This window comes from Fistularia commersonii, chromosome 12, assembly GCF_037954325.1.
Source record: "Fistularia commersonii isolate RoL2024-O1a breed Wild chromosome 12, RoL_Fcom_v1.0, whole genome shotgun sequence".
Taxonomy (NCBI): domain Eukaryota; kingdom Metazoa; phylum Chordata; class Actinopteri; order Syngnathiformes; family Fistulariidae; genus Fistularia; species Fistularia commersonii.
In genome coordinates this window covers 17,152,627-17,176,145 of record NC_141295.1, presented here as the reverse complement: position 1 = coordinate 17,176,145, position 23,519 = coordinate 17,152,627, and the positions used below count along the sequence as shown (strand labels likewise).

At 40.0% G+C, this 23,519-nt stretch overlaps 1 protein-coding gene across 2 annotated transcripts; it reads left to right on the top strand.

Annotated features, from left to right (window-relative positions):
* The first annotated feature begins 11,757 nt into the window (after window positions 1-11,757).
* frg1 (FSHD region gene 1) lies at window positions 11,758-22,684 on the top strand. 2 transcript variants are annotated; one of them, XM_086156223.1, is made up of 9 exons: window positions 11,758-11,903; window positions 14,072-14,139; window positions 14,687-14,809; window positions 16,859-16,916; window positions 17,367-17,481; window positions 19,112-19,216; window positions 19,418-19,509; window positions 21,330-21,440; window positions 22,527-22,684. In XM_086156223.1, the coding sequence occupies exons 1-9, from the start codon at window positions 11,845-11,847 to the stop codon at window positions 22,561-22,563; spliced, it is 768 nt and encodes a 255-aa protein (XP_086012349.1). In that variant the 5' UTR covers window positions 11,758-11,844; the 3' UTR covers window positions 22,564-22,684. The 2 variants fall into 2 exon arrangements, with proteins under 2 accessions (XP_086012349.1, XP_086012348.1); XM_086156222.1 differs by lacking the exon at window positions 11,758-11,903 and adding an exon at window positions 11,988-13,383.
* The last annotated feature ends 835 nt before the right edge of the window (window positions 22,685-23,519 follow it).

The window sequence follows — 23,519 nt, the reverse complement described above, 5'->3', positions numbered from 1 at the left end:
AGAATACCTCGCAGCGAAGCTCGGCTGACAACAGATCATTGTTGCATAATTACCATATGCTTGTGAGACCGTGGGTTCAAACCTGGTTCAGATCCAGACGGTGATTTCGCGTAATGTCTCATTTCATCATCTCTCACTTTGGCTTGCGCTTTTTTCACAGTTGTGTTCACCATAATCCCAGAGATCTTTAATTAGAGAGCGACGGCATTGTATTATCCCCCAGATCGTTGAGGTGATGATGAAAAAAAAAATGCACTTAAATAGGGCTCTTTAGATCAGACCGGAAGCTATGGGGGGAACTCCTGCCAGTTTTGTAACAGGTTATGCGAAGCTCCCTCTGAACACAAGCTGCTTGTTGCAGGGCTCTGACAGGAATACGACACGTGCTTACAAAGCTCGCTTTGTACAGATGCATGTGTGTCATCGCTTCTAATGTCTGCAAAACCGGCAGTGATTCGCCGATAAAAGCCCGCGGAGATGTGCAGACTTTAAAAGATTAACGCCGTGTCAGTGTCGCAGGATTCAGAAATCTCTGCATTATGAATGTAAGAATGAGTTTAAAAATACACATCATTGTGAATTATTCAGCCACTCCCTCGCACTGGGCGAGGCTTTTTCGGCTTGATGCTGCCCGGCCGCGGAGAGTAATGTGCAGAGCAGCTGAGAAGCCTTGGAGTGACGGTGGGATTGGCACAAAAACTCAATTTAATTCCCAAAAAAAAAGAAAAAAATTAGCGGGAAATGTGTCCATAAAGTTTAGCGGGGAGAGAACATGCCACCTGCAGAGTGGTAAATAAGGAGAGTAATTCCCTGCCATGCAGCTGTGTTCACTCTCTTGTGTGTCTCAGCGGTCAGCGAGCAAAATGTGCAAGAACACTTCCTGTGTAGTATTTAAAATAAATTAATTCGGATTAAATCCCCTCCCTTTTAACTTAAAGACGATGTAAAAAAAAAAAAAAAAAAAAAAATCAGGCAAAGTGTCTGCAGTATTTATCTGCATCATAAATTTATGCATGACTCGAGAGAAAAAAAAATATCCAATCTTGATTCATTACGGGACGTCGCCTAAAATTCACAATGGCAATTTTGTGTGAGCGGAGCCTCAAACTGGGATTGGCCGACGCGCGAAGCGGCGTGTCCGTAGTGCCACCTAGTGATGGTGCACCGAAACACACGACTCGATGAGTCATGCATGTTGGCCCTGCTGCAGAGGGGCCCAGGTTGGGTAATAAATTAGTCTCTTTTAACATTCAAAACTGATGGAAGGCAATCCCACGGTCTGTGAAGACGGGGGGGTTGAAAGGACCGAGGAGATGGTGAGGGAAGAGACGGGAGGGCAGGTCGGACGGCGGGACGAGCGAGGAGGAGATCCGGCGGCTCCGAAGCGAGACCGGAGGAGCCACAGACTAGGCGGCGTTAACCGCGCCGCTTGTTATCATTTTCGTCTGGGAAAAATACACGTCTGTAACAATGCCGCCGTGTTATTTCTAGCCGTGAAGAAATGTTTTTTTTTTACAACTGTTTTATTTCCACGGCTCGCAAAATTACTGGCTTGGAGAGGCTTGTAATTAGATAGACATCGGTTTACTAGTTAACATTCCCGGTGCGGAGTGTGTTCCTGAAGGGCAGCCGGCTGTAAACGGCTACAAGATATTTTATTTCCCCGACAGCCGTGATCAGGGTCATGCCTTCAGATGATTAGTATCATTGGTTTTTCTACAAACAAACGGAGCGCATTTATTCATTAAAGATCATCGATTCAAATCCCCGCCATCGCGGTGAAGTCCGATATCAAGAGCGTGATACGATGACCCAAATACACTGCTCAAAAAAATAAAGGGAACACTTAAAAAACACATCCTAGATCTAAATGAATGAAATATTTTTATGAAATACTTTGCTCTTTACACAGTTGAATTTGCTGACAACAAAATCACACAAAAATGATCAATGGAAATCAGTTGTATCAACCCATGGAGGTCTGGATTAGGAATCACACTCAAAATTAAAGTGTAAAAACAAACTCCAGGCTGATCCAACTTTGATGTAATGTCCTTAAAACAAGTCAAAATGAATCTGTCGCTTCCTGAGTGGACACTATGATTTCACAGAAGTGTGATTGACTCGGAGTTACATTGTGTTGTTCAAGTGTTCCCTTTATTTTTTTGAGCAGTATATATTTATGGAACAACTGTAAAATTAAATCCATGGTATTCTGTAAGCAGTATTTTTGCTGTAATATTCCACACGTCTTGACATGTGAGCGAAGGGGGATCCTCAAAGCTGCACGCGAAATCCAATAATTAAGAACCGAAAGTCACCTGATAAAATACGTTCAACATCGAGCCATTTCAGCCCCGCGCTAAAAGGAAATGTCACAGGTGTTTATCCATTCTCTGAACTCCTTTCTTCCATATCCAGCAGAGAAATTGCCCTCAGACCTCTAAATGACTCTAGACTGTAGTCAATTTCCAGAGCCAGAGCTCCATGAAGTCGAGTAATACCGCGGTCCAGTCCACCATGAAAAGTATTTAGGCAGGCACTCCAGTCATCCAAGGATAAATAGCTCTCCTTGCACTTCTCAAGTTAATCTTTTTAATTGTACATCTTTGGTTAATAAATGTGCCGCTGCCCTTCTTTTAACAAGATCAGAAACAAACGCGTGCTCGGCACTTTCTTTCCCCATGACTTTTTTTTTTTTCCTTCCCTTTTTTTTTTGTTTCATGAAATGCAATATTCTATCAAATAGTTTGACAGGTAATTTAATCAAGTGATATACTTGGTATTTAATAATGGTATCTACGTTTTAGGTGGGGATGATAAAGCGGAAAGTATAGAAGTAGAACAACAATTTGCTCTGCATTCACAATGACAAGGTGATACATCATCAAAATCATGAGGGAACGCATCGCAAAAAGACCGGTTACGGTTGTTTTTTTTGTTTTTGGGTATAAGCAGATTCTTCTGAAGGGTTCTTGCAACACCGGCGGCGCGGCGGTTGGCGCCTCAGTGGTGTGTGTGGGTTTGATCCGGGGTTCTCCGGATTGTCCGGACGTGGAAATGAAAGAGTGAATCTCGATTTGACGTATGAATGAGAGCATGTCTCTTTGTGACGTGTGGATGAAAGTGTGTGTTAGGGTGTTACGTCTCTATCTGATGAAAAATATTGAGTAGAATCTCGACGAAATAAGCATTTTTCGTAGCCGTGTCTTCTAAAGTTGCAGCTGGATTTCAGGGATTTGGACGTGTATTGTGTAGAACAGGGGCAGGCAAACATTTTGAACTCTATCTAAAATTTGACACCGGGGCCGAGTCTGGAACAGATGCATAGGATATTTGTGTGAACTAATATAAATAAAAGTCCATGCAAAATCCAATAAATTAATGGATTCGGACATTTTTTCCAGTGCATCGGATTCTGGAGTTAGTTTTGTCGCTGGTATTCTTGGGCCGGATCCGAGGATCTTGTTCTGGTTAAAATGGATCTGTTGTTTACAAACATGGCTAATCGTGGCTAGCGAACATGGCTAGCATAGTTAGCATATTGTATTCTTTGAAAACAGCTGCAGTTTCTTGTCGTGTCAGGCATACGGCTGTTGATCGGACATCGGCGTTAGAATATTTCGTTGTCCACTTTACGTTTCTTTGTTTCGCTCATTTTTACCGAAGGGTTCAAAGGGCAAAGCGAAAAAGAGTAACACACCGCACTCCAGCAAATGTCAATGTGTATGAGGAACACGGCCATTTCAGAGAAAAGGTCAAATCAATTTGATTTAATATACAAAATTTCAAGTTCAAGGGGCCAAAATTAAAAAGCCCAACGGGCCGTATTTAGCCTGCGGACCGTAGTTTGCCTGTGCCTGCTGTAGAGTCACATCCTATTCAACATATTTTAGCAGCACACACCAGCTTGTTATTTACATGTGCCACCCAAGGACAGCTGGGATAGGCCACATACATTTATAGATTTAAATACACACACACACACACTCACGCACACACAAATATATATACATTATATGAGCAAAATTATTCGCTCACCTGCCTTGACTCGCATCTGAACTCAAGTGACATCCCATTCCTAATTCATAGGATTCAATATGACGCGGATCCACCCTTTGCAGCTTTAAACAGCTTCAGCTCTTCTGGGAAGGCTGTCCACCAGCTCCAGGAGTGTGTTTATGGGAAATTTTGAGCGTTCTTCCACCAGCGCATTTGTGAGGTCACGCCGTTGGACCAAAAGACACCACATTCATCCCAAAGGTGTTCTATGGGGTTGAGGTCAGGTTCATCCACGTCTTTATGGACTTTGCTTTGTGCAAAGGAAGGGTCCAGCTCCAAACTGTTGAAAGCATGGAATTGTCCAAAATGTCTTGGGATGCTGAAGCTTTCAGAGTTCCTTTCACTGGAATTGAGGGGTCAAAGCCCAAACGTCACACCTGGTACAATGTTGTCAGGCCAGTAGCGTTCTCCTGGCAACCGCCAAACCCAGACGCGTCCATCAGGTTGCCAGATGGAGAAGCACGATTCGCTTTACACCGCCGAACCCGACGCTTTGCATCGCACTCGGTGACGTGCGTCTCGGATGCCCATTCTACGAAGCTCTCCGCGCACCGTTCTTCGGCTCATCTGAAGGCCGCATGAAGTTTGGAGGTCTGTGGCGATTGACTCTGCAGAAAATCGCCGTCGAAAGTCCGCTGTCGTTCCCAAACACTTCCGTGTCGACGGCCGACAGAATCACTCAGAGCGAGGAAATTTCACGTGTTTCACGTGTTCACACAAATGTGTGTGAAAACAGTCTGCATGACAAGGTGCTTGATTTTATACACCTGATTCTGATTATTGGTTGGGTGAGCCAATACTTTTGACCATATCTATAATGTGTGTCTACTGTATGTGTGTGTTCTGCACCTGTGTGCTCCACCTCCTCTCCAGCATCCTTCTCAGAGAGTTCCATCACTACAACGGCAAGTTAGCAGCTTCCGCGGAGAAGCGAGCTCCTCAATCCGGGCTTCAGCGGCCGATACGAACACAGAGCAGCGGGAAACACATTGCGTAGGAACGGTGACATTGACAAAGCGAGAGCGCGGCCGTATGTGCGCTGTAGCAGCATGCCGCCACTTATGGGAACACCTGCTCCACACTGTCAGCAACTTAACCTTCTTTCACCTAAATCCCCATCGGGGGATTATTTGTGACACGTGTAGGACAGAGGAGGTTCATAGGGGCAGGAGTGAGGGGGGATGACGCCAAGGAGGTGGAGGGTGGGTGACAGAAGTGACTTTATAAGAAAGTTTTTTATTTTTCCGAGCCGCTTGTATGTAAAAAAAAAAAAAAATTTTTTTTTTTTTTTTTCCCCGACCCTTGTTGCCTTTTCCTCGAAGTCTTACACACCATTCAAATGTGATTTGATTAGAAGTCAGCTGATTAACAGCTGGTACGTACAAATCTTATACCCTTTGTGAAAAATGGAAATTCACAAATGCAACTCTTAGAGCGATGATAATTCGAAAGAAAGATAACGGTAGTTTTGCAAAGAGGAAGCTCAGGTGCTTTGTTTCAAAAAGCCGTGACGCCTTTTGACCTCGAGCTCGACTCGGCGGCGGCGAGCAGGCTTTTTCGAGGAGGTCTTCGGGGAGCGGGAAGGACTTAAAGACCTCACCGATGTAAGGTCTTTTTATCACAATAGTAAATTTGCGAAATCAATTTGCAAAGCAAATACATAACAAACGCAAAGAGGTCCGAAACTGACGCGATCAGTCCCGGAATTCATTACCGATGATGAACTTGACCCTTGGATATTCTTTGCTTTCTTGTTTAAACAAGCTCATCGTGTCAGAGGGGATTTTACCGGTCGCTTTGCGCGGATAAATGCAACATAAACCATTATGTTAGGAGAATCAGGAAGCTCGACGAATTAAACGCATCGCTTTTGAAATTCAAATTCGAATTCTTCGTTATTATTTTCCCTTGACATCAGCCGATACCGTTGTCTCACAATCTGGCAACCCACGAGAAAATCTGCCTCGGACGGTTACGGCTCATAATGAAAATCATAAAGCAGAAAATGAGAAGGGTTTTTACCTCGAAAAAATCAGCGTGGGCCGTCACCAGTCAGCTTTGAATTGAACCGGAATGGGCTTTGAAAAATATCACAAAAGATACCGTAAGTCAGACTTGTTGGCACACCTCTTGAAATTAGATTTTCTATGTGTGGTAGACAATGTACGGCGCGAAGCCTCGGCACGCAGCTGAAGCACGAAGAAGAAAGACACCTTTATAACTGCCAGAGTGAATATCTGTAGTGGTAACGTTTAATCATAATGCATCCAAGGTAATGCTATGTAGATTGATCCACCAGAGCGGCATGAATAAAAATCACCATTATCATGATTATAAGAATGATGGTAGAAATAATAAATAATGGTAGAAAATTGTATGAACAGTAAAAAAAAAAAAAAAAAAGGGAGAATGAGAAATACGAATAAACTATAAAGTGTCTTAAGTAACAAGTGAAGACTACAAAGTGTATTAAGGTCTAAAGTACCAAGTGAAGATGAGGAGTGCACAAGAGTATGAAAAAATATTGTACATGAAGCTGTTGTGAAAAGAAATGTTGCACAGTTAATAATGATATGATGATAATATAATAATAATGATGATGATGTTGTTGTTGGTGGTGGTGTTGCCGCCATGAGAATTATAATCATTATTTATACAATTTATCATTATATCAGAATTATAATAATTATCAATTTCAAAAATAATGATAATACAGCTACTACTAATAATAACAATGATAAAAACAATAATATTTATTACTGTTATTACTGTTATTATAACAACAATAATAATAATAATTTCATTATCATTATCATTATTGCTGTTTTTGGTATTTTTATTCTCATTATTATCATGGCCAATATTTTGGCTTCACATCTGGGCTTGAGATAAAGCAGTCGACAAACCAACCTAAAAGCTATTGCCGCAGACGGTTTTGAAATTATTATTTGATAAATTAAGAAACACAAACAAACAAGACGTTTCCGCCTCGAGAAGGAGTTAATTTCTTGTCTGCGCCGTTGCGGGTCTTGTCCACTATGTAGGAAAGGATGATAAATGTGCTTTTTCACAGCTCAAAGGCAGCTAATGGACCAGGAACACTTGTTAGACAAAAGGCACTTTAACAAGGACAAGAGAGACACAAAGGACACGGCAGTGGTCTTGAATTAACTCATCCCTCACCGGATGACACATCTAACATTTGGACGGCGAATGGTGTCGAATCATTAGATTATATTCACATGTTTTTCATTCCTCGCGTTGCAGAGAGCATTTACAGTCACTCCATCAAACCTGACTTTTGTAATGGCGGAGAATCGCGCCTGATGCAGTGATGAGTTTGTGCAGCAATAAGCGTGGGCATGACAGGGGCTCTGAGGAATGGCTACATTTTTATTACTTGCAAGATTCATATTTCTCTTGCAATTGGATTTAGGATATCATTTACCCTGCTGCATTAATTTAGAAACAAGCGTAGCAGCAGATCAACTTCAAGTGCTAAAAAGTATCGTTTCCTGAGGATGTATTAAAAGTCAAAAGTATAACAGTATGTTGAACCCGCTCGTCTTTTTTGGATGTATTTTGTGATATGAGGTTCAACTCAATTCTAATATTCCTTTGTCCGGTCAAATACTTCCAATACAATTAGAAAATCGATCGACTGTCGAAATAATTCTTACTTGTTATTAAAAATATGCACACTGAAAAGTACATTTTTTTCATACTTGTCACTTTTACAATCGAAAGTATGTAAACAATGGGGATTTTTTCCTGAGTTAAGGTTTAAACCATTTGAACCCTGCGATGATTTTTTTATGTGTTTAAAGCCTCTGGCTAAAACAAGTGATGTTGTTTTGATAAGATAAGAAGATAAACTTTATTTATCCCCGTAGTGGAAAATTCTTTTGTCACAGTCACGTAACAGTTATAGTATAAATAAATATGAATATAAATATAAATACAGAGACAATTAGACAGCAAATAGAACAACAACAACAACATTAAGAACGGACAGCAGAATGAAAAAAAAAAGATGGGTGAAAATAGACGAGCAAAACGACAACAACAAGGATAGAAACATAAACAGTGACAATAGCAATTACAAACTTTATTTATCCCCATAGTGGAAAATTATTTTGTCACAGTCACGTAACAGTTATAGTTTAAATAGATATGATTATAAATATAAATAGAGACAATTAGACAGCAAAGAGAACAACAACAACAACAACATTAAGAACGGACAGCAGAATGAAAAATAAAAAGATGGGTGAAAATAGACGAGCAAAACGACTACAACAAAGATAGAAACATAAACAGTGACAATAGCAATGACATAAATAAACAAAAATAAGCAGGATGTGAATGAGCTGAGACCAACAAGGATAAAAATAAACAACATAACATTCATTCATTCATTCATACCTTTATTTGTTTTATTTGTTTGCTTGTTTTATTAACTTTCAACCACGCCTTTCAAATGTGTTGTTACTTTGGGCGCTCAGAATATTAAGTCTTTGAGCAGAAAATGCTGGTTTCATATCTGAAAGCCTTTTGAAGGTACACCGCATCGCAAATTACCTTGTCCTCGCTTGATACCGTCTTCTGTCAGCTCCTCTTAAGCACTGATGGGCTTAACCACTGAGCTCTTTCGGAACAAGCTATGACTATTTAATCCCGTCGACATTGAGGATTTCTGTCATCACTGAATTTAGCAAATGACAATAGGGATCCACTTCAGGCTAAAATGTTGACTCGCAACTTTGGAAATGTGACTTCCTTGTGTTCTTTAACACAGATTCAGCTTCCGCCTTGTGAATTAAAAACTGTACACGGAGCATTTTTAGGCAAGAGTTCCTGCTGAAAATTACACTGATTTCCCTCCGGTGTCAATGAAGGCGTGATAAGGCGGGAGTCCTTATCACTTTCAAACCAGTCCAGCCACTTCCCATCACTCCAGCGGTGCGATAGAGGTCTTTCCTCAGATTTACTGCGCTGGACAGATAACGCACGCTCATGTCGAAATTATTTTGGCTTGATGTTCACAAATGATTTATCACCCCCTGCCACGGATGCCTGTTTGCACCATTCCTGCTTAATGAGGTGACATTAGCGTAAATATTTATACAAGGATGCCATCCTCGGGGTCATTTCATTCACCCTACCCACTGACTGTGACTACTTCTTGCTTTTAAGGGAAGCAGAAGTCTCAAGGGTGTGTGTGTGTGTGTGTGAGTGAGTGACCTCAATACTGATTTTTAGGGTGAAATACTGCAATGAAGATGATTTATGACACATTTAATCTCACATGGCAAGGGGTTTCAAAGTCTTCCTATCTCACAGGTGCAACGAACGCCCCCATGGCGTCACCAGAAATGCATAATCAAGCAGAACAAATACTTTTAAGCAACAACTTAGAATGGCATCACTAAGGGGGAAAAAAAAAAAAAAAAACGTTAAAAGCTGTTATATGACAAGGTTGCTGGTTTGTTGAGAGAATGACTGGCTGTTTGTCTCAATATGATGGATGAATGAAATGATCCGTTGTCACAGCAGCGCAACAAAAACCATAGCAAAAAAATGTGAATATAAATACAAAATAGAGGAGACGTATTAATAGAAGAAATTAGTGACAACAACAGAAACAGCAAGGATTAAAATGGAAAACAGAATAAAAAAAAAGGGTGAAGTCTCTATATGACATGTCAAACTCAAGGCCTGCGGGCCAAATGTGGCCCAACAAGTCATTTTATGCGGCCCGCGAAAACATCTTAAATGGTCCGGTTGTGTCAAAATAAATAAGTCAAACACGTGCATTGACCATAAACTACATTTCCCACAATTCATGCCGATCGTGTTCCCCGCAAAGTGACGGCATTTCGCCATTAGATCGAAGCGAATCCACATAAATGCCATTTTCAACAAGCGGAATTGAGAAATATAAAAGATCGTTGAATGTCCAGGAAGAGAAAAGTCGGTGCCGACGGAAGGCTGTTTCAAGAAAGATGGGAAGGCGAATACATGTTTGTGCTTCAAGGAGAAAAAAGCGGGAGTACAATCTATGTCGACATTTTGACACCAAATATGGAGCTAAGAGTGCCAAAGTTAGCCTTCTAGAAAAACAACAAATTGTCCAAGACAGCAGCAGCTAGCTAGCTTTGTAGCAGAGCAACTAGTAAACGTCATTGCTTTTACATCTATGCAAATGCATACATAACATTTTGGATTTGAATAAGTAATAAATTCAAATTTATTTAGCATTACGCAGTTACATTTATTTGACATTACATTTGGTTAGTTATGCTTATACTGTTAACGTTACATGTGGCCCTTTGTGGGCAACCATTATGCTGATGTGGCCCTCAGTGGAAATCATGAAATTATAATCATACATTAATTTATGTGAAATTAAACTTATTTTGTTGAGGAAAGATATCTTCTTTCTATCATATTTCATGCATACAGTGTTGGTCACTGCCTCATCCCCACTTCTGAATCATCTTTTAGATTAAATTGCCGAAAACCTCTGACTCTGGCCCCTCGAATGTGAAAATTAACGGGTGCCTTTAGTCATCTTTCACGGTTGTTTGGACATCATTCGATGTGGGACCGGCCAAAACAAAGACATTTAATCAGTGATTGACATTTTTCAAGGTAATAAACAACAGATTAATTAGCGGGCTATTGGGATTAATGAGCAGTTGGTTAAAGCTCCAACTTACCGGCTCATTTCTGTGAAGTTCCTGGATGCCTTGTTAATCATGATAATGTGTTTTGATGCGAGAGGCACTCGAAAATTGAGCCAAAGCACTCGAATATTGCTGAGTGGGAACTTTTGGAAACAGTTCTAAACTGTATTCCCTGCATATCTTGAAAAAATATATGAATGCAATTCTCTTGATATTTAATGTAATATCCTTTCACTTCTGTTTTGACGCTCCCCCGAAAAAGTGTTCATTCTGTCAAGTAGGATAGAAGATTAAACTCTGCATATATCGCACAGAGTTCTAAGCGATAACAAAATAAAAAATAATAAAAGTCCTCCTGTGTATTTGACTGGCAATTATCCTAGTACAGGAATTTGAAAAAAAAAAAAAAGAAGAAATCCCTCGGCTCTAGATCAGAACAAATCTTAATGACCTACGGGAATACGATATGGTTATGAGAACAGAGTATTTGCTCAATTGTAACAAATTATTTTTTTATCAAATGCGACAACCCGGGAAAACCAACTAAGTAAATTTTGGAAATTAAATTATATGAGTATGCCAGTGGCCAAAAGAAAATTAGTCCTTCAGGCTATAATGTTGTACGATATTGTGGTCTTTATATATATGTATAAACGCCTATACTGTATATATATGTGTGTGTGTGTGTGTGTGTGTGAGTGTGTGTGTGTGTGTGTGTGTATGCATGCATATAATGTCACATAGGTTTTTGAAACACCTCAATCTTTAATGGCAAACATGTTATTGTTATACTGTGGTGTATCTGAATTAGTTTGCATTACAATGAGCCATGAGAGCGTTATTTTTCTTTCCTATAACATATTAAAGAGAAAAAGAACAACTAATTTATATTGGATAACCTACACTGTGAATTGTATCATTTTTTGACTTTGTATTTCAAATTTTGTCGGAGTTATATTGATTTTATCAATGGAATTGTGCGCAAAATAGCGAAGTATAATTATTAAGAATGTCCCTCTGCGGCCGCCGTACTTGCATTCAGAGCTCCTATAGTCGTCATTAGCATTAGCCCATTAAGCTAAAACAGGAACTAATGGCTGAATATTCTCGTGTCAAATCAACCAAACTGGTTCTAAAAGGCCTTAACAAAGGGTAGGGTTATCTCTTTCTTTATAGATATGGGTGTTTGCGGTATTTATACCCTGCATCCGGATAATTCAAATGTCTTTAATATGCTAACGCTAGCTGAAGCTAATGTTTACTACATTGCCAGTTGCTTTAGCACGGACCGCGATTTCGAATCAAAAATTGAAAGATCGGTTATTGAAACGTTTAAATAACTTGATGTAACTTATCACACCACATTTCGTTTACTGTGTATGACTCGAATACCAATGTTCGACTTTATATGCTTAGTTCTGAATGTGTACGGTAGTTTAAAGTAACTTGGGTGTTCTGTAACTGTTCAAGGCTATCCTCAAGGGTGTTCTTGGGTGTTAAAGTAACTTGGGAGTTGCAGTGCAGACTGTGTTGTATGAAACATATCATAATTAATATCCGTATCTAAAATTTATCTTCATACTTTCTAATGCCTAAAGTAGTTTATTCTGTTCCTGCCCCACATTGTGATATAAATGTGAGGTCTTATTGGATAGCAGTCTTAAAAGAGGGTTATCATGCTAAATCTTTGAGACAATGAGATTTGTCAATGAATCCTTGTATATTAATTCAGTTATGTGAGCGTTTACATTTAATTAGTACAAGTAATCTTTAAACCATACAAATTGTCTACTGAATTTGTCTACTGAATTCAGTAGACAAATATAATGCCATTCTCATTTTCTCTGTACAGTGATATGAAAAGTTTGGGCACCCCTGATCATTTTCAAGATCTTCCTTTATAAGTCATTGGTTGTTCGTCACAGCAATTTCAGTTTAATATATCATATAGCAGACAAACATAGTGATATTTGAGAAGTGAAATGAAGTTCATAGGATTTACAGAAAGTGAGCAATAATTATTTAAACAAAAGTAGGCAGGTGCATAAATTTGGGCACCCTTGTTGTTTTATTGATTTGAATACCTTTAGCACTAATTATTGGAACACAAAATTTGTTTGGTAAGCTCATTGACCCTTGACCTACATACACAGGTGAAGCCAATCATGAGAAAGGGTATTTAATGTGGCCAGTTGCAAGTTGCTCTCTTTGCATCTGCTCTGAAGAGTGGCAACATGGGAGCCTCAAAACAACTGTCAAATGACCTGAAAACAAAGATTGTTGAACGTCATGGTTTAGGGGAAGGATACAAAAAGCTAGCTCAGAGATTTCAGCTGTCAGTTTCCACTGTGAGAAACATAGTGAGGAAATGGAAGACCACAGGCACAGTTCTAGCTAAGGCCCGGAGTGGCAGGCCAAGAAAAATCTCAGATAGGCAGAGGCGAAGGATGGTGAGAACAGTCAAACTCAACCCACAGACCAGCTCCAAAGACCTACAACATGATCTTGCTGCAGATGGTGTCACTGTGCATCGTTCAACTATTCAGCGCACTTTGCACAAGGACATGCTGCATGAGAGAGTAATGCGGCAGAAGCTTTTTCTGCGCACACGCCACAAACAGAGTCGCTTGAGGTATGCTAAAGCAAATTTGGACAAGACAGCTTCATTTTGGAATAAGGTGCTGTGGACTGATGAAACTAAAATTGAGTTATTTGGACATGACAAGGGGCGGTATGCATGGCGGAAGAAGAACACAGCATTCCAAGAAAAACACTTGCTACCCACAGTAAAATTTGGTGGTGGTTCCATCATGCTGTGGGGCTGTGTGGTCAGTGCAGGGACTGGCAACCTTGTTAAAGTTGAAGGTCGCATGGATTCCAGTCAGTATCAGCAGATACTTATGAACAATGTTCAAGAATCAAGTTGAAGTTGCGCCGGGGCTGGATAACTCATTGGAAGCTATAGGAAGCGTTTAGAGGCTGTTATTTTTGCAAAAGGAGGATCGACTAATTATTGATGTAATTTTTCTGTTGGGGTGCCCAAATTTATGCACCTGCCTACTTTTGTTTTAATAATTATTGCTCACTTTCTGTAAATCCTATAAACTTCATTTCACTTCTCAAATATCACTATGTTTGGCTGCTATATGATATATTAAACTGAAATTGCTGAGATGAACAACCAATGACTTCTAAAGGAAAATCTTGAAAATGATCAGGGGGGCCCAAACTTTTTCATACCACTGTAGCAACAAGTTTGATCAGCAGTCCGTTTTAATAAGTATTCTGCTTTTTCTTTGTTGTTTCTTTATGAATAACAGAAAGAAGAGAAAGCACAAAGATAAGAAGAAAAATGCTTCAGATCAAGATTCAAAAGATGATGTTGTCGGTATGTGTATTTTATATTTGTCACCGTTAAACTGTAGCAAAAGGCAGTCGTTGATATTATGTGTTATACAATAGTTATGCACTTTTATATGATACTAAAGTGTTTATTAACTTTTTTACACATACCTCAGCATGAAAATTTTCTATTATTAAAAGTCGAAAGAGTTAAATCACCTTTTTTTTTTTTAATTCAGGACTGATACCGCTGTTCGAACAGCAAAATGTCAAATTAAATTGGTGTTTTTATCAATAAGACCGCAAATTCAATCTTATCAATGTCAAGCATGACCTTCTCTTTCAACCCTCTTACGTCAGCAGACAGCCACTGCCATTTGTGACTGCTGTCATATTTGCTGATCAACAAGACAATTATTGTCCGAAATATTGGCACATTACGCCATGAACACTCCTTCACTCCAGGCACATACTCTTTTAATATTTTTTATTGATAGCCCAGCTCATAGACTGCAGCCATGATGCACTTTTATTGTAAAGATGTCAATATCAAACTTGTTTTCTTGAGTGTGACAAATGTTTCCATTCAATAGCTGGTTGGTGGTCTGTCAAGTGTTTCGGGGACATAACGGGAACGGTTGCCATAGAGATGCAGAACAACTCGTACATTCATGCTCTGGATACCGGTCTCTTCACTGTTGGTGCACCGCACAAAGGTAAATAATTGGAATGAAAAGTTGCTTTGGAATCTGACAAAGGAACCATTGAGGAATCCTCTGAATGGGAAAGACGGGTGCGATCCGATACAACTTACCGGGAAACTCAGAAGTCAATCTTCAGTTCAGTAGAAAGTTATAGCCTCTCATATGTAATCTACCAACGCCGGCAATACCTTACTGATCCTCTGGATGACATAAATGTAGAAAACAGAAGAACAGTGGAAGGCCTATTTATAATTCAACACCATTGTCAGTATAAGCTGCCCTCCCTTTCATTCTTACAAGCACTTCCATTTTAAAACGAGTTGTGAATTTTACCGCTGTTCTTGCATATTCCACGGTTATACACACTCGGAGAAAAAAAAGAAACAACAAAAAAAACCTTACTCAAATTTGAAGTTCCGTCAGCCGTGAGCTCGAGGCGTTAGAGGCTTTGCCGTCGTGCACAAGGCGGCAAGTATTAAAGTAGTAAATCCAGACATGAGACTGAAAAGGCAGAACAGGGGTTGAGTTGGGGCCAAGGACAGAGCTTACAAAGTGTTTCCTCTCTGCCTCTGGGCAGTTCTGAGTGAGAGGTGCTCATTTTAATAGTCCATACGGAAGAGACATACTACTACTAACAATTAATTCAGCCCTCGTTTTGTTCGAACCAAGGAAAATGGCTGGGAGATTGAAACGTTCCAATTCCCATAGTAGCTCCTCATCCTCTGCATGCGCATTAAGCTTATTTCAAGAAGATGAAGGAGAGCATGAGCTTACGGGAGGAAGAGAGAGAGACCTATTTCCTGCTTAGGCACCTCTCTGTGGATTTTAAAGCCTCATAGACATCTGTAAAATTATTCACATTCACCTGCTTGGCAGGGAAAATGTAAATGTGCTTGGATGTTTGCAGTCTGACATATTCTAAATATAATCAGCCGCTTGAAAACAGCCTTTGTCCCAATTTCATCCGGCATGTTAATTTTTTCCTTCCTAATGTCTCGTAAGCTCTGCGCTTTCTTTGACCGGATGACTAGGACATGCGGCAAATTGCACAAAGCTGTGATTTATTGTAAATGTTAGGCAATGACACAAATGTTTCTTGAAACTCATTAGCAACCCCAGATAACATCAGTATATGACAAGCAATAGCATATTCCAGATTTGTCAGTGATAAAGACCTGGACCCAGATCAGACCAGGCCCGTGTAGCCACAGGGTTTGCATTATTAATTATAAGAATGCATAAGTTAAACATGAGGCGGGAGTCAAAGATAAACTAGGTGTGTGGGGAATTTTTTGGCCAATTTTTATTCATGATATGAGATATGGCAATCATTTTTTGGTTTTCCTTTAGATATGCTGCATTTCTAGAAAAAAAAAACTCTTCTGTAAAGCTGTTTTCAGTGTTTGGTTTTTGTGTCTCATGCGTCTCGTGTAAAAGATTTTAGTGTGAGAATTTAATTTAATATTATGTCATAAAGCAGTGACAGATTGGCAGGCACTGTGACTGGGAGTTTTCCAAATGACTAGAATGCATGTATAAAATATCATTGTGTTCATGTTCAGGGTCTGGCACCGCCAATTGTGGTTATAGCAACCCCTTCTGGTTGTATGAATTCTCTCTTTTTCAAGCGTCCAATAGAATCAATAAAGATCAAATCTAGCATGACTGGTTGACTTAAAGGAAATTCTCATTGATTTTGTAAAGATTGGGCTAAATTCTAGGTTCTGTTGAATGAATTACTTGTTTCCAAAATATACGTGTGGCCCATGTGGTTACATCCCACAACACCCAACACCCAAGATCCCATAAGATTTCGGATGTTATGATACTAGATGTTATAACCTAAAAATATAACGTTTGTTAACTAAGACCAACATGTGGTTGATCTTTGTAGTCTCAATTTACAACTCAGTGTTTTGGACGTGTGTGTGACAAAAATTGGTTGATGCTGTGTATTCAAGTTCATGAAGTGCATAGGAGTAGGGAAACACAGATGAAAAATATTAAACAGGTCAATATAAGCAAAATTTAACGAATTTTGTTACGTTTTATTGCTTTTAGATGACGAAGGTCCGGACCCACCCGAACAGTTCACTTCCATCAAGCTCTCAGAATCAAGGTAAATTAATAGAATTCATTTTTTTTTACATCCCCTGAAACTGTTTTATTGCCTTTTTGTTGCATTTCATATGGACAATCTAAATTGTCTACTTGTACAATTGCTTATAAGATAAGATAGTCCTTTATAAGTGCCTCAATGGGGAAATTCAAAGATTGACTTTAGTGAAGGAAAATGTTTAGCATCAGTCTTCGCCGAGCAATTCAGTCGTTCCTTTTATGTTCTAGTTACCACTTAATAGTTGTACCTTTCCTTGTAGATATCTCTACCTTCTTTTAGTCACAACTCAATTCCCGAAATCCTCCAAATTTCCCCAAGCTATACCCTCAATCTGAAAAAGTGTCAGTGTTTGTGCATGCTCAGGAAGACAAATGAACGCCGCTCTAAAGTAGCGTGGATCGAGTGCCCGGCGATGTTTTACGATGAAATGTGGTCTCACTGCTGCCGCAGGATAGCCTTGAAATCCGGATACGGCAAGTTCTTGGGCGTCAACTCGGAGGGCTTAGTGGTCGGGCGATCTGATGCCATCGGCCCCAGAGAACAGTGGGAGCCCGTCTTTCAAGATGTGAGTCAGTCTAACAATAGTCTCCTGAAATGTTGTTTGTGTGTGTGTCTTCCAGGGGCTCGAATTTCAAATGTCCAAAAGCAACAAATCTAATATGTTTTGTTTTGTTGGGTTTTTTTTTGCATATTTTAACGTGTAATTGGATTACACCTGTCAGCCCTGTCTCGTAGTCAGGGATGCAGGATCTGGAAACACTGGTTAAAACTGCTCTTTCCTATTGGGAAAATAAAAATAGGACATAATAAACTGACAATATCTCAATTGTTAAAGTGGGTTCCTCATTAATTGTAAACTAATTTGAGTCTTAATTACAATGACCGATAATATTAATGTTTCTTTTCAAGAACCTTGACATTTTCAGCAGCTGACCACATGAAAGCCTGCACATCGTGCACAAAAAGTCTTCAGCTTATATCTTTGCACCTGAGAGAGCACACCTACATGATGGAGATAGACTTAAATTTGATCATACTGTTGCTGCAGAGGTAGAGAGGTATTTTCATCTAATGGAGTCTTACTCCACTCTACATTATCCAGCTGCATTTACTCACAGTAACTTTAAAGATTGTAGCATTTCAAGGTAGTTACGGCTAATGTAGCCCCGAGACTTGATTCTTTCAGGCTGCCACTTTAGCAGACAGGGTTGTATGTGAGTGTGTGTGTGTGTGTGTGTGTGTGTGTGTGTCTGTGTGTGTCTGTGTGTGTCTGTGTGGTGTACTGTGACTGTTGGCAATATAACAAAGTAAAGCCATATTTTGTTTTGCGCGTCCGCTGCCCTGACACGCCGTGGACATCCTGCCATCATGAACACCAAGCAGAGTGCTGAAATTGTGCAATTGTGCTCCGCCTCACTGTCTCACATTGACTAACACATAATATATATATACCAACAGTTGCTTCATATTGATAATATTTAGTTGTGTTTTTTTAATTGACATTTTGTAGTTCATTTTGCTTTTTTTTTGTCTGCTTTCTGGTGGAAAGTATTAGTTTTTTTATAAGTGTTTTCGATTATTTTTTTATGCAAAAAATTTTTTCAATCAAAGCAAGATATTAGCTGAAATTAAGAAGATATATCTGCATATAAAGACCTCAAAATCAAAAAGAAATGCCCTTTAGCATGCATTTTTTTCTACAATTTCCAATTATGGAAAGAATATTGATCCAATAATGGTGTATTTAAAGGTGTCTAAATGCATCAGAATGAAACGCCTGATTACTCCGCAGACAAACTCCAGATATTTCGGTTGTGCATCAATACAGTTGATTTTTATAAACCAAAGCAAATATTGTTTTGAAACACAGAAATAGGATATGCAGGATATATATGCAGGATATCATTTATTTTTCTTTACAGACGGGTATTGTGATACCTTTCTAGTATTCGGCGCGGTGCTTGAGATATACCACGCATTGTCACGAGCAAGTCATTCATTATGTAGAATACGTTATCGCCGCAGCGCACCGGCCGCTTAATGTTTTGTTGCAACAACCCACCTGGCACAACCTTGAAACCCATTTACATCAAATATCAGCCAACCTTTCATGCCTGTCAAAACAAGAAATCACACTGTACTTCTATCTAATCTACCCCCCACTCCCCCCCTGTTTACTTTGTGTTCTGCCTCAGGGCAAAACGGCTCTCCTGGCAGCCAATAGCTGTTTCATCTCCTACAGTGACACTGGGGACATTGCCGCCAAGAGCAAGACAGCAGGGGAAGACGAGATGGTGAAGGTGATGTGTAAATTGTGTTCTTTTGCAAGGTTGCATGGTAATCCTTTGATTTATTTATTTTTTTTAAGCACGCAATCTCTGCAGGGACCTGCGCCGGTGGAGGGGCGGGGTCCGCGACCCCAGCTTCAGGGGGTTCAGGGTATAGCTCCTTAATGCAGACTGTTTCTGTTTTGTTTTTTTTTTTGCTCGAATGGTAAACAGATCAGATCGAGTGCAGAACGAGAGGTGAAGCATAAAGATGACCTTGCAGACGAGGACAGGGGCAACGTGACGTCCTGCGAGGTCAATTATGTGTACGTAACTTCCAAACTTTTGCCTTCATACACACCAACCCCCACACCGTTTTCAAATGCTTCTCTTATTTATTTAGAATCAATCCGGGCGTAGTTTCCTTCACGAGCTCTGCGCCGCCAGGACCCGGCCGCTCTTGTAATGTTGCATTTGCTCAGCGGAGTATTGACCTTTCGGTCACCTTGAGTTTTACCAGGAGAGTCTCTGTAGCTTTTCTGCAAACACAGGCCATTAACCCCTCGGGGAATTGTAATCGCCGCTCGACACAAAGATCGGAGCGAAAGAAAAGGAGTTTCACTTTTGAACTCTTGTATTGAATTTAATGGCTTCGGGGTGGGTTTATTATGGACTGTTCACAGAGTCGTCGTTAAGCAACTCAAAACAGTCATGAGGTTCTCCAGGTGTTATCAGGTGATACAAAAACCCTCAATTTTGGTGTTGCCCCCCGCCCCCCCCCCCCCCCCCCAAAGACGATTCCATTTAAAAAAAAAAACACACACAGCAGGAACTGTTTTGTTTAAAAGGAGGTGGTAAATTGATATTTATCCTGTCTGATTATAGATATCATGACTGTCGAGCAGATTTCCTTTTCTTCCTCTTTTGTAGGATACTCGCAATTATATTCTCGTGTCTGTTTAAAGCGGTTTATCTTGAGCCGTTCTTTTAAAGCGCTTTTTAATGTTCGAGGTAATAGCAGTTTTCACAGATTTTTTTTTTTTTTACTGAAAGCCATTTACCTCCCATCACCCTCTGTTTCTGTCAGCGAGGCCCGGTGGTATTTTGACAACAAAATAACACGCCTCGATGCGAGATCACACCTTTAAGCCCCTGCCTCATCAATCTCACACCTCGTAGATGAAATCGATGGGCTGCCGTCGGGAAAGGCAACATCACGTCGTGGGCTTCCGACGAGTGTTTTATACGCGGCCGTCTGTGACCAATTAAGTTCCCGGCAATATGTCTGATGCTGTTTTCTGCTCGCCGCACTCGGGTTTTCGTTCCAACTCTATTTGTTTGAGACGAACGCCGGGGAAATGGACTCATCATGTTGACATGCTGATAATGGCTGCCCTTGAGCTCGTCTCTTGATGTAGTGTTTAGTCTCCTGAATGCTTTTCAGCTCCGAGTGCATCCTGGGAGTCAAAAAAAAAAAAAACAGAGCAAAAGCAAAACTGAATATCTTGAATTTCCTATCCGATAGAAATAAATCTTTTGTCGTGATAAATTACATTGGAATACAGATATTTTTGAGTTGAGTTGTTTTAAGTCCAGGACAGGAGGTTCACCCTTGGGATTTGCTGCACAACTTGTGCGTCGTCTATTTTTTTAATGTACTTCTATTATTCTCTAACTCAGTTTGTGCGATGCTAATCAATGTAAATGAAATATAAAGGTATTTAGCTGGGCAGTCATCGCAGCCTCACGGTAAAGTCATGCCTTCATGTTTTTAGGGCGGATTGGATTTTTTTTTCATCCTCAATTAAATCATCCGAATGTGATCCCACCCGAAACTTCCTGACTCATGGGAGTACTATAGTATATCATGTACTAATACCGCGAGTGCCTCAGTTGGCAGGCTTTTTCCATTGAACATCGTATACATCTTATTCCTGCGCTGTAGTTAATACATGGGCTCATTATCTGGATTTTAGAAAGATTTAGCTGCTTACATCCTCGGGATTAGCTTCACGAAAGGCGAATACATTGTGACGTTCTCAGTCATTTCGGTATATTCATGTATTTGCTGCGGATGATCAGCCAATCATTCGTACGAGGAAACTCTTTGGTGATCGTCTTAATGCTGCCGCTGTGTGAACCGCAGGAAGAAGTTTCAGAGTTTCCAGGACCAGCGGCTTCGGGTGAACGAGGAGGATTCCTCCACGCTGAAGAAAGCAAGATTGGATGGGAAGTTTCACGAAGCCTTACTCGACAGGTATGAAAATGCACAATATGCATGTGTCTGTCAGAAAGTCGGGCTGAGATCAACATTCTTCTTATACGTTTTTGCTGATATGTCAGCTGAGAAATACAAAAAGGTCTCCCCCAAGAGCTTGCTTCAAATCCATATTGGCAGACATCATTCGTGTCTACCAGGAGAGGTATTACAAGGCTAATTAAACGATTGCACTCAAGGAGCCGGAGTGTTCCGGTCACAAACACATTCTTGCTCCATTCAAGGTTTCTTGCATTTTACAGGTTATTTCTGTTTCGACTCTGTCCCCAAGTGCTCGCGCATCCAGGAGCTGCTGGGTGCTTTCAGGCTCATTTAAAAAGTGTGAACTAAATCGCATTTGACCAAAAAATATAGCGTGTAAAAGCATCTTCTAGTAGGAAAATCCAACATGAAATTCAGTATTTCCTGAGAAGTATTCCAAATTGTGTATGAAGCACTAATAGAGTTATAATATCTCTTACAGCAACTAAATTCCTCAATTGTTTAAAGGGTTAAAACTAGATTTCAGATCACTTAAAAGCAATACACACCTGCAGAAAGTTACAAAGATAAAATCGTTTTTTGAATTTAGTAACTTAATCATTCATAACTCACAAAGTATTTATTTCTACATTGATAAGCAGTTTGTTTTCTGAAAATTGTTAAAATGTCATCTATCATTAATAAGGTTGTCTATAAGCTGCCTAATGGGTCGTGTATTATTACTTTCCGATGATGAGATTTAACATTTCTAATTTATTATGTCATTTACAAACCAGTTATTAGCGTTCATCATACCAAATGCAAACCATTAACCGATTCAGCTGCACATTCAGACTCGTAACACTGAATTAAACTGTCAAAGAAATAAAACAAGCGGTTATCTGCACAACAAAATGCAAAACAGATGTGGCTATTCAAGCTAGGCCACTGAAATCCTGCATTTCCTCGTGTTCTGCTGCATCAGGCCCGAGTTTCACAAGAAAAAAAGTCTGAGATAAAGCTAATCAACATAATGCAGAAAACACAAAAAACTTTGGACTGAAGGACCGCAGAGGTTAACGTGTTGGCTATTTGTCTTTGCAGAAGGAGCAAGATGAAAGCGGACAGATACTGCAAGTGAAGATTCAGCTCCACGTTAGTCCCACGTCTTTGTGAGCGCGCTGTTGAAGATTCAACCTTTTCGTTTGGCATTTGGTGAAAGTTTTGCCTGTTTTTATACATCGAATAAACTAAATGGTGATCATCCTTTTTCGTTATTTCTTTCAACGTGTGAGGAACTGGAGGGTCCATTGTTGATCCTTTGGCTCACACTTTGTCCTGTTTTTGGAAATTATTTTCTCTTTTTTTGCAGCTGTGCACAATGATCTGTCTACTAAAGCCATACAATGAAAACTGTGGAGTCGTACAAGTGGGTGTTTGAATACAATGGAGAGTCACAGTGCCTTCCAAAACTGTTTTGAATCACTGGTGTTTAAGGTCTGGTCATGGCTTCCTGGGCTGAGTGTGGATTACACGTGTAAGTCACTTGTCACGGACCAAATTGAATCAAGGAATACAAAAGAGGATTGAGGAAAGGAGCTGCAAAATCACACTGCTTCCAAAATGTTTTTAAAGGTTTAAAAAATGTTTACTTACAAACACGTTTGGGGGAAATAGCTTCCGCACCACCCATTGGCTTTGCCAAATCAGGCAATTTTTTTGACCAAATTACTCCAGGGTTTTTTACAGACTATAATTAAGAATACAACCACAGCAACTGGTTACAGATGTAACCAACAGAACTAGTTTCCATGAAAGGGAGTTTTAAAAAAACAAACAGACTTCTTTATTGAAACAATCTCGGAATTGTTCACCATCTGTTCGACTTTGGAGTACTTTATAGTTTTGTTTTTATTTCAGGAAGCTAGTGTTGTATTCCTCACAACAGAAGAGGCCCCACCTGCGCCAACAGACCACAGCTGACAGCAGCAATCTCTACAGTCCCCGATGGATGGCAATGAGTGGCCATTCAGGGCAAACTGATGCTGGAAGATGGAGGTAAATGTTGGAATGTTCCACCTACAAGTCAGAACTTGA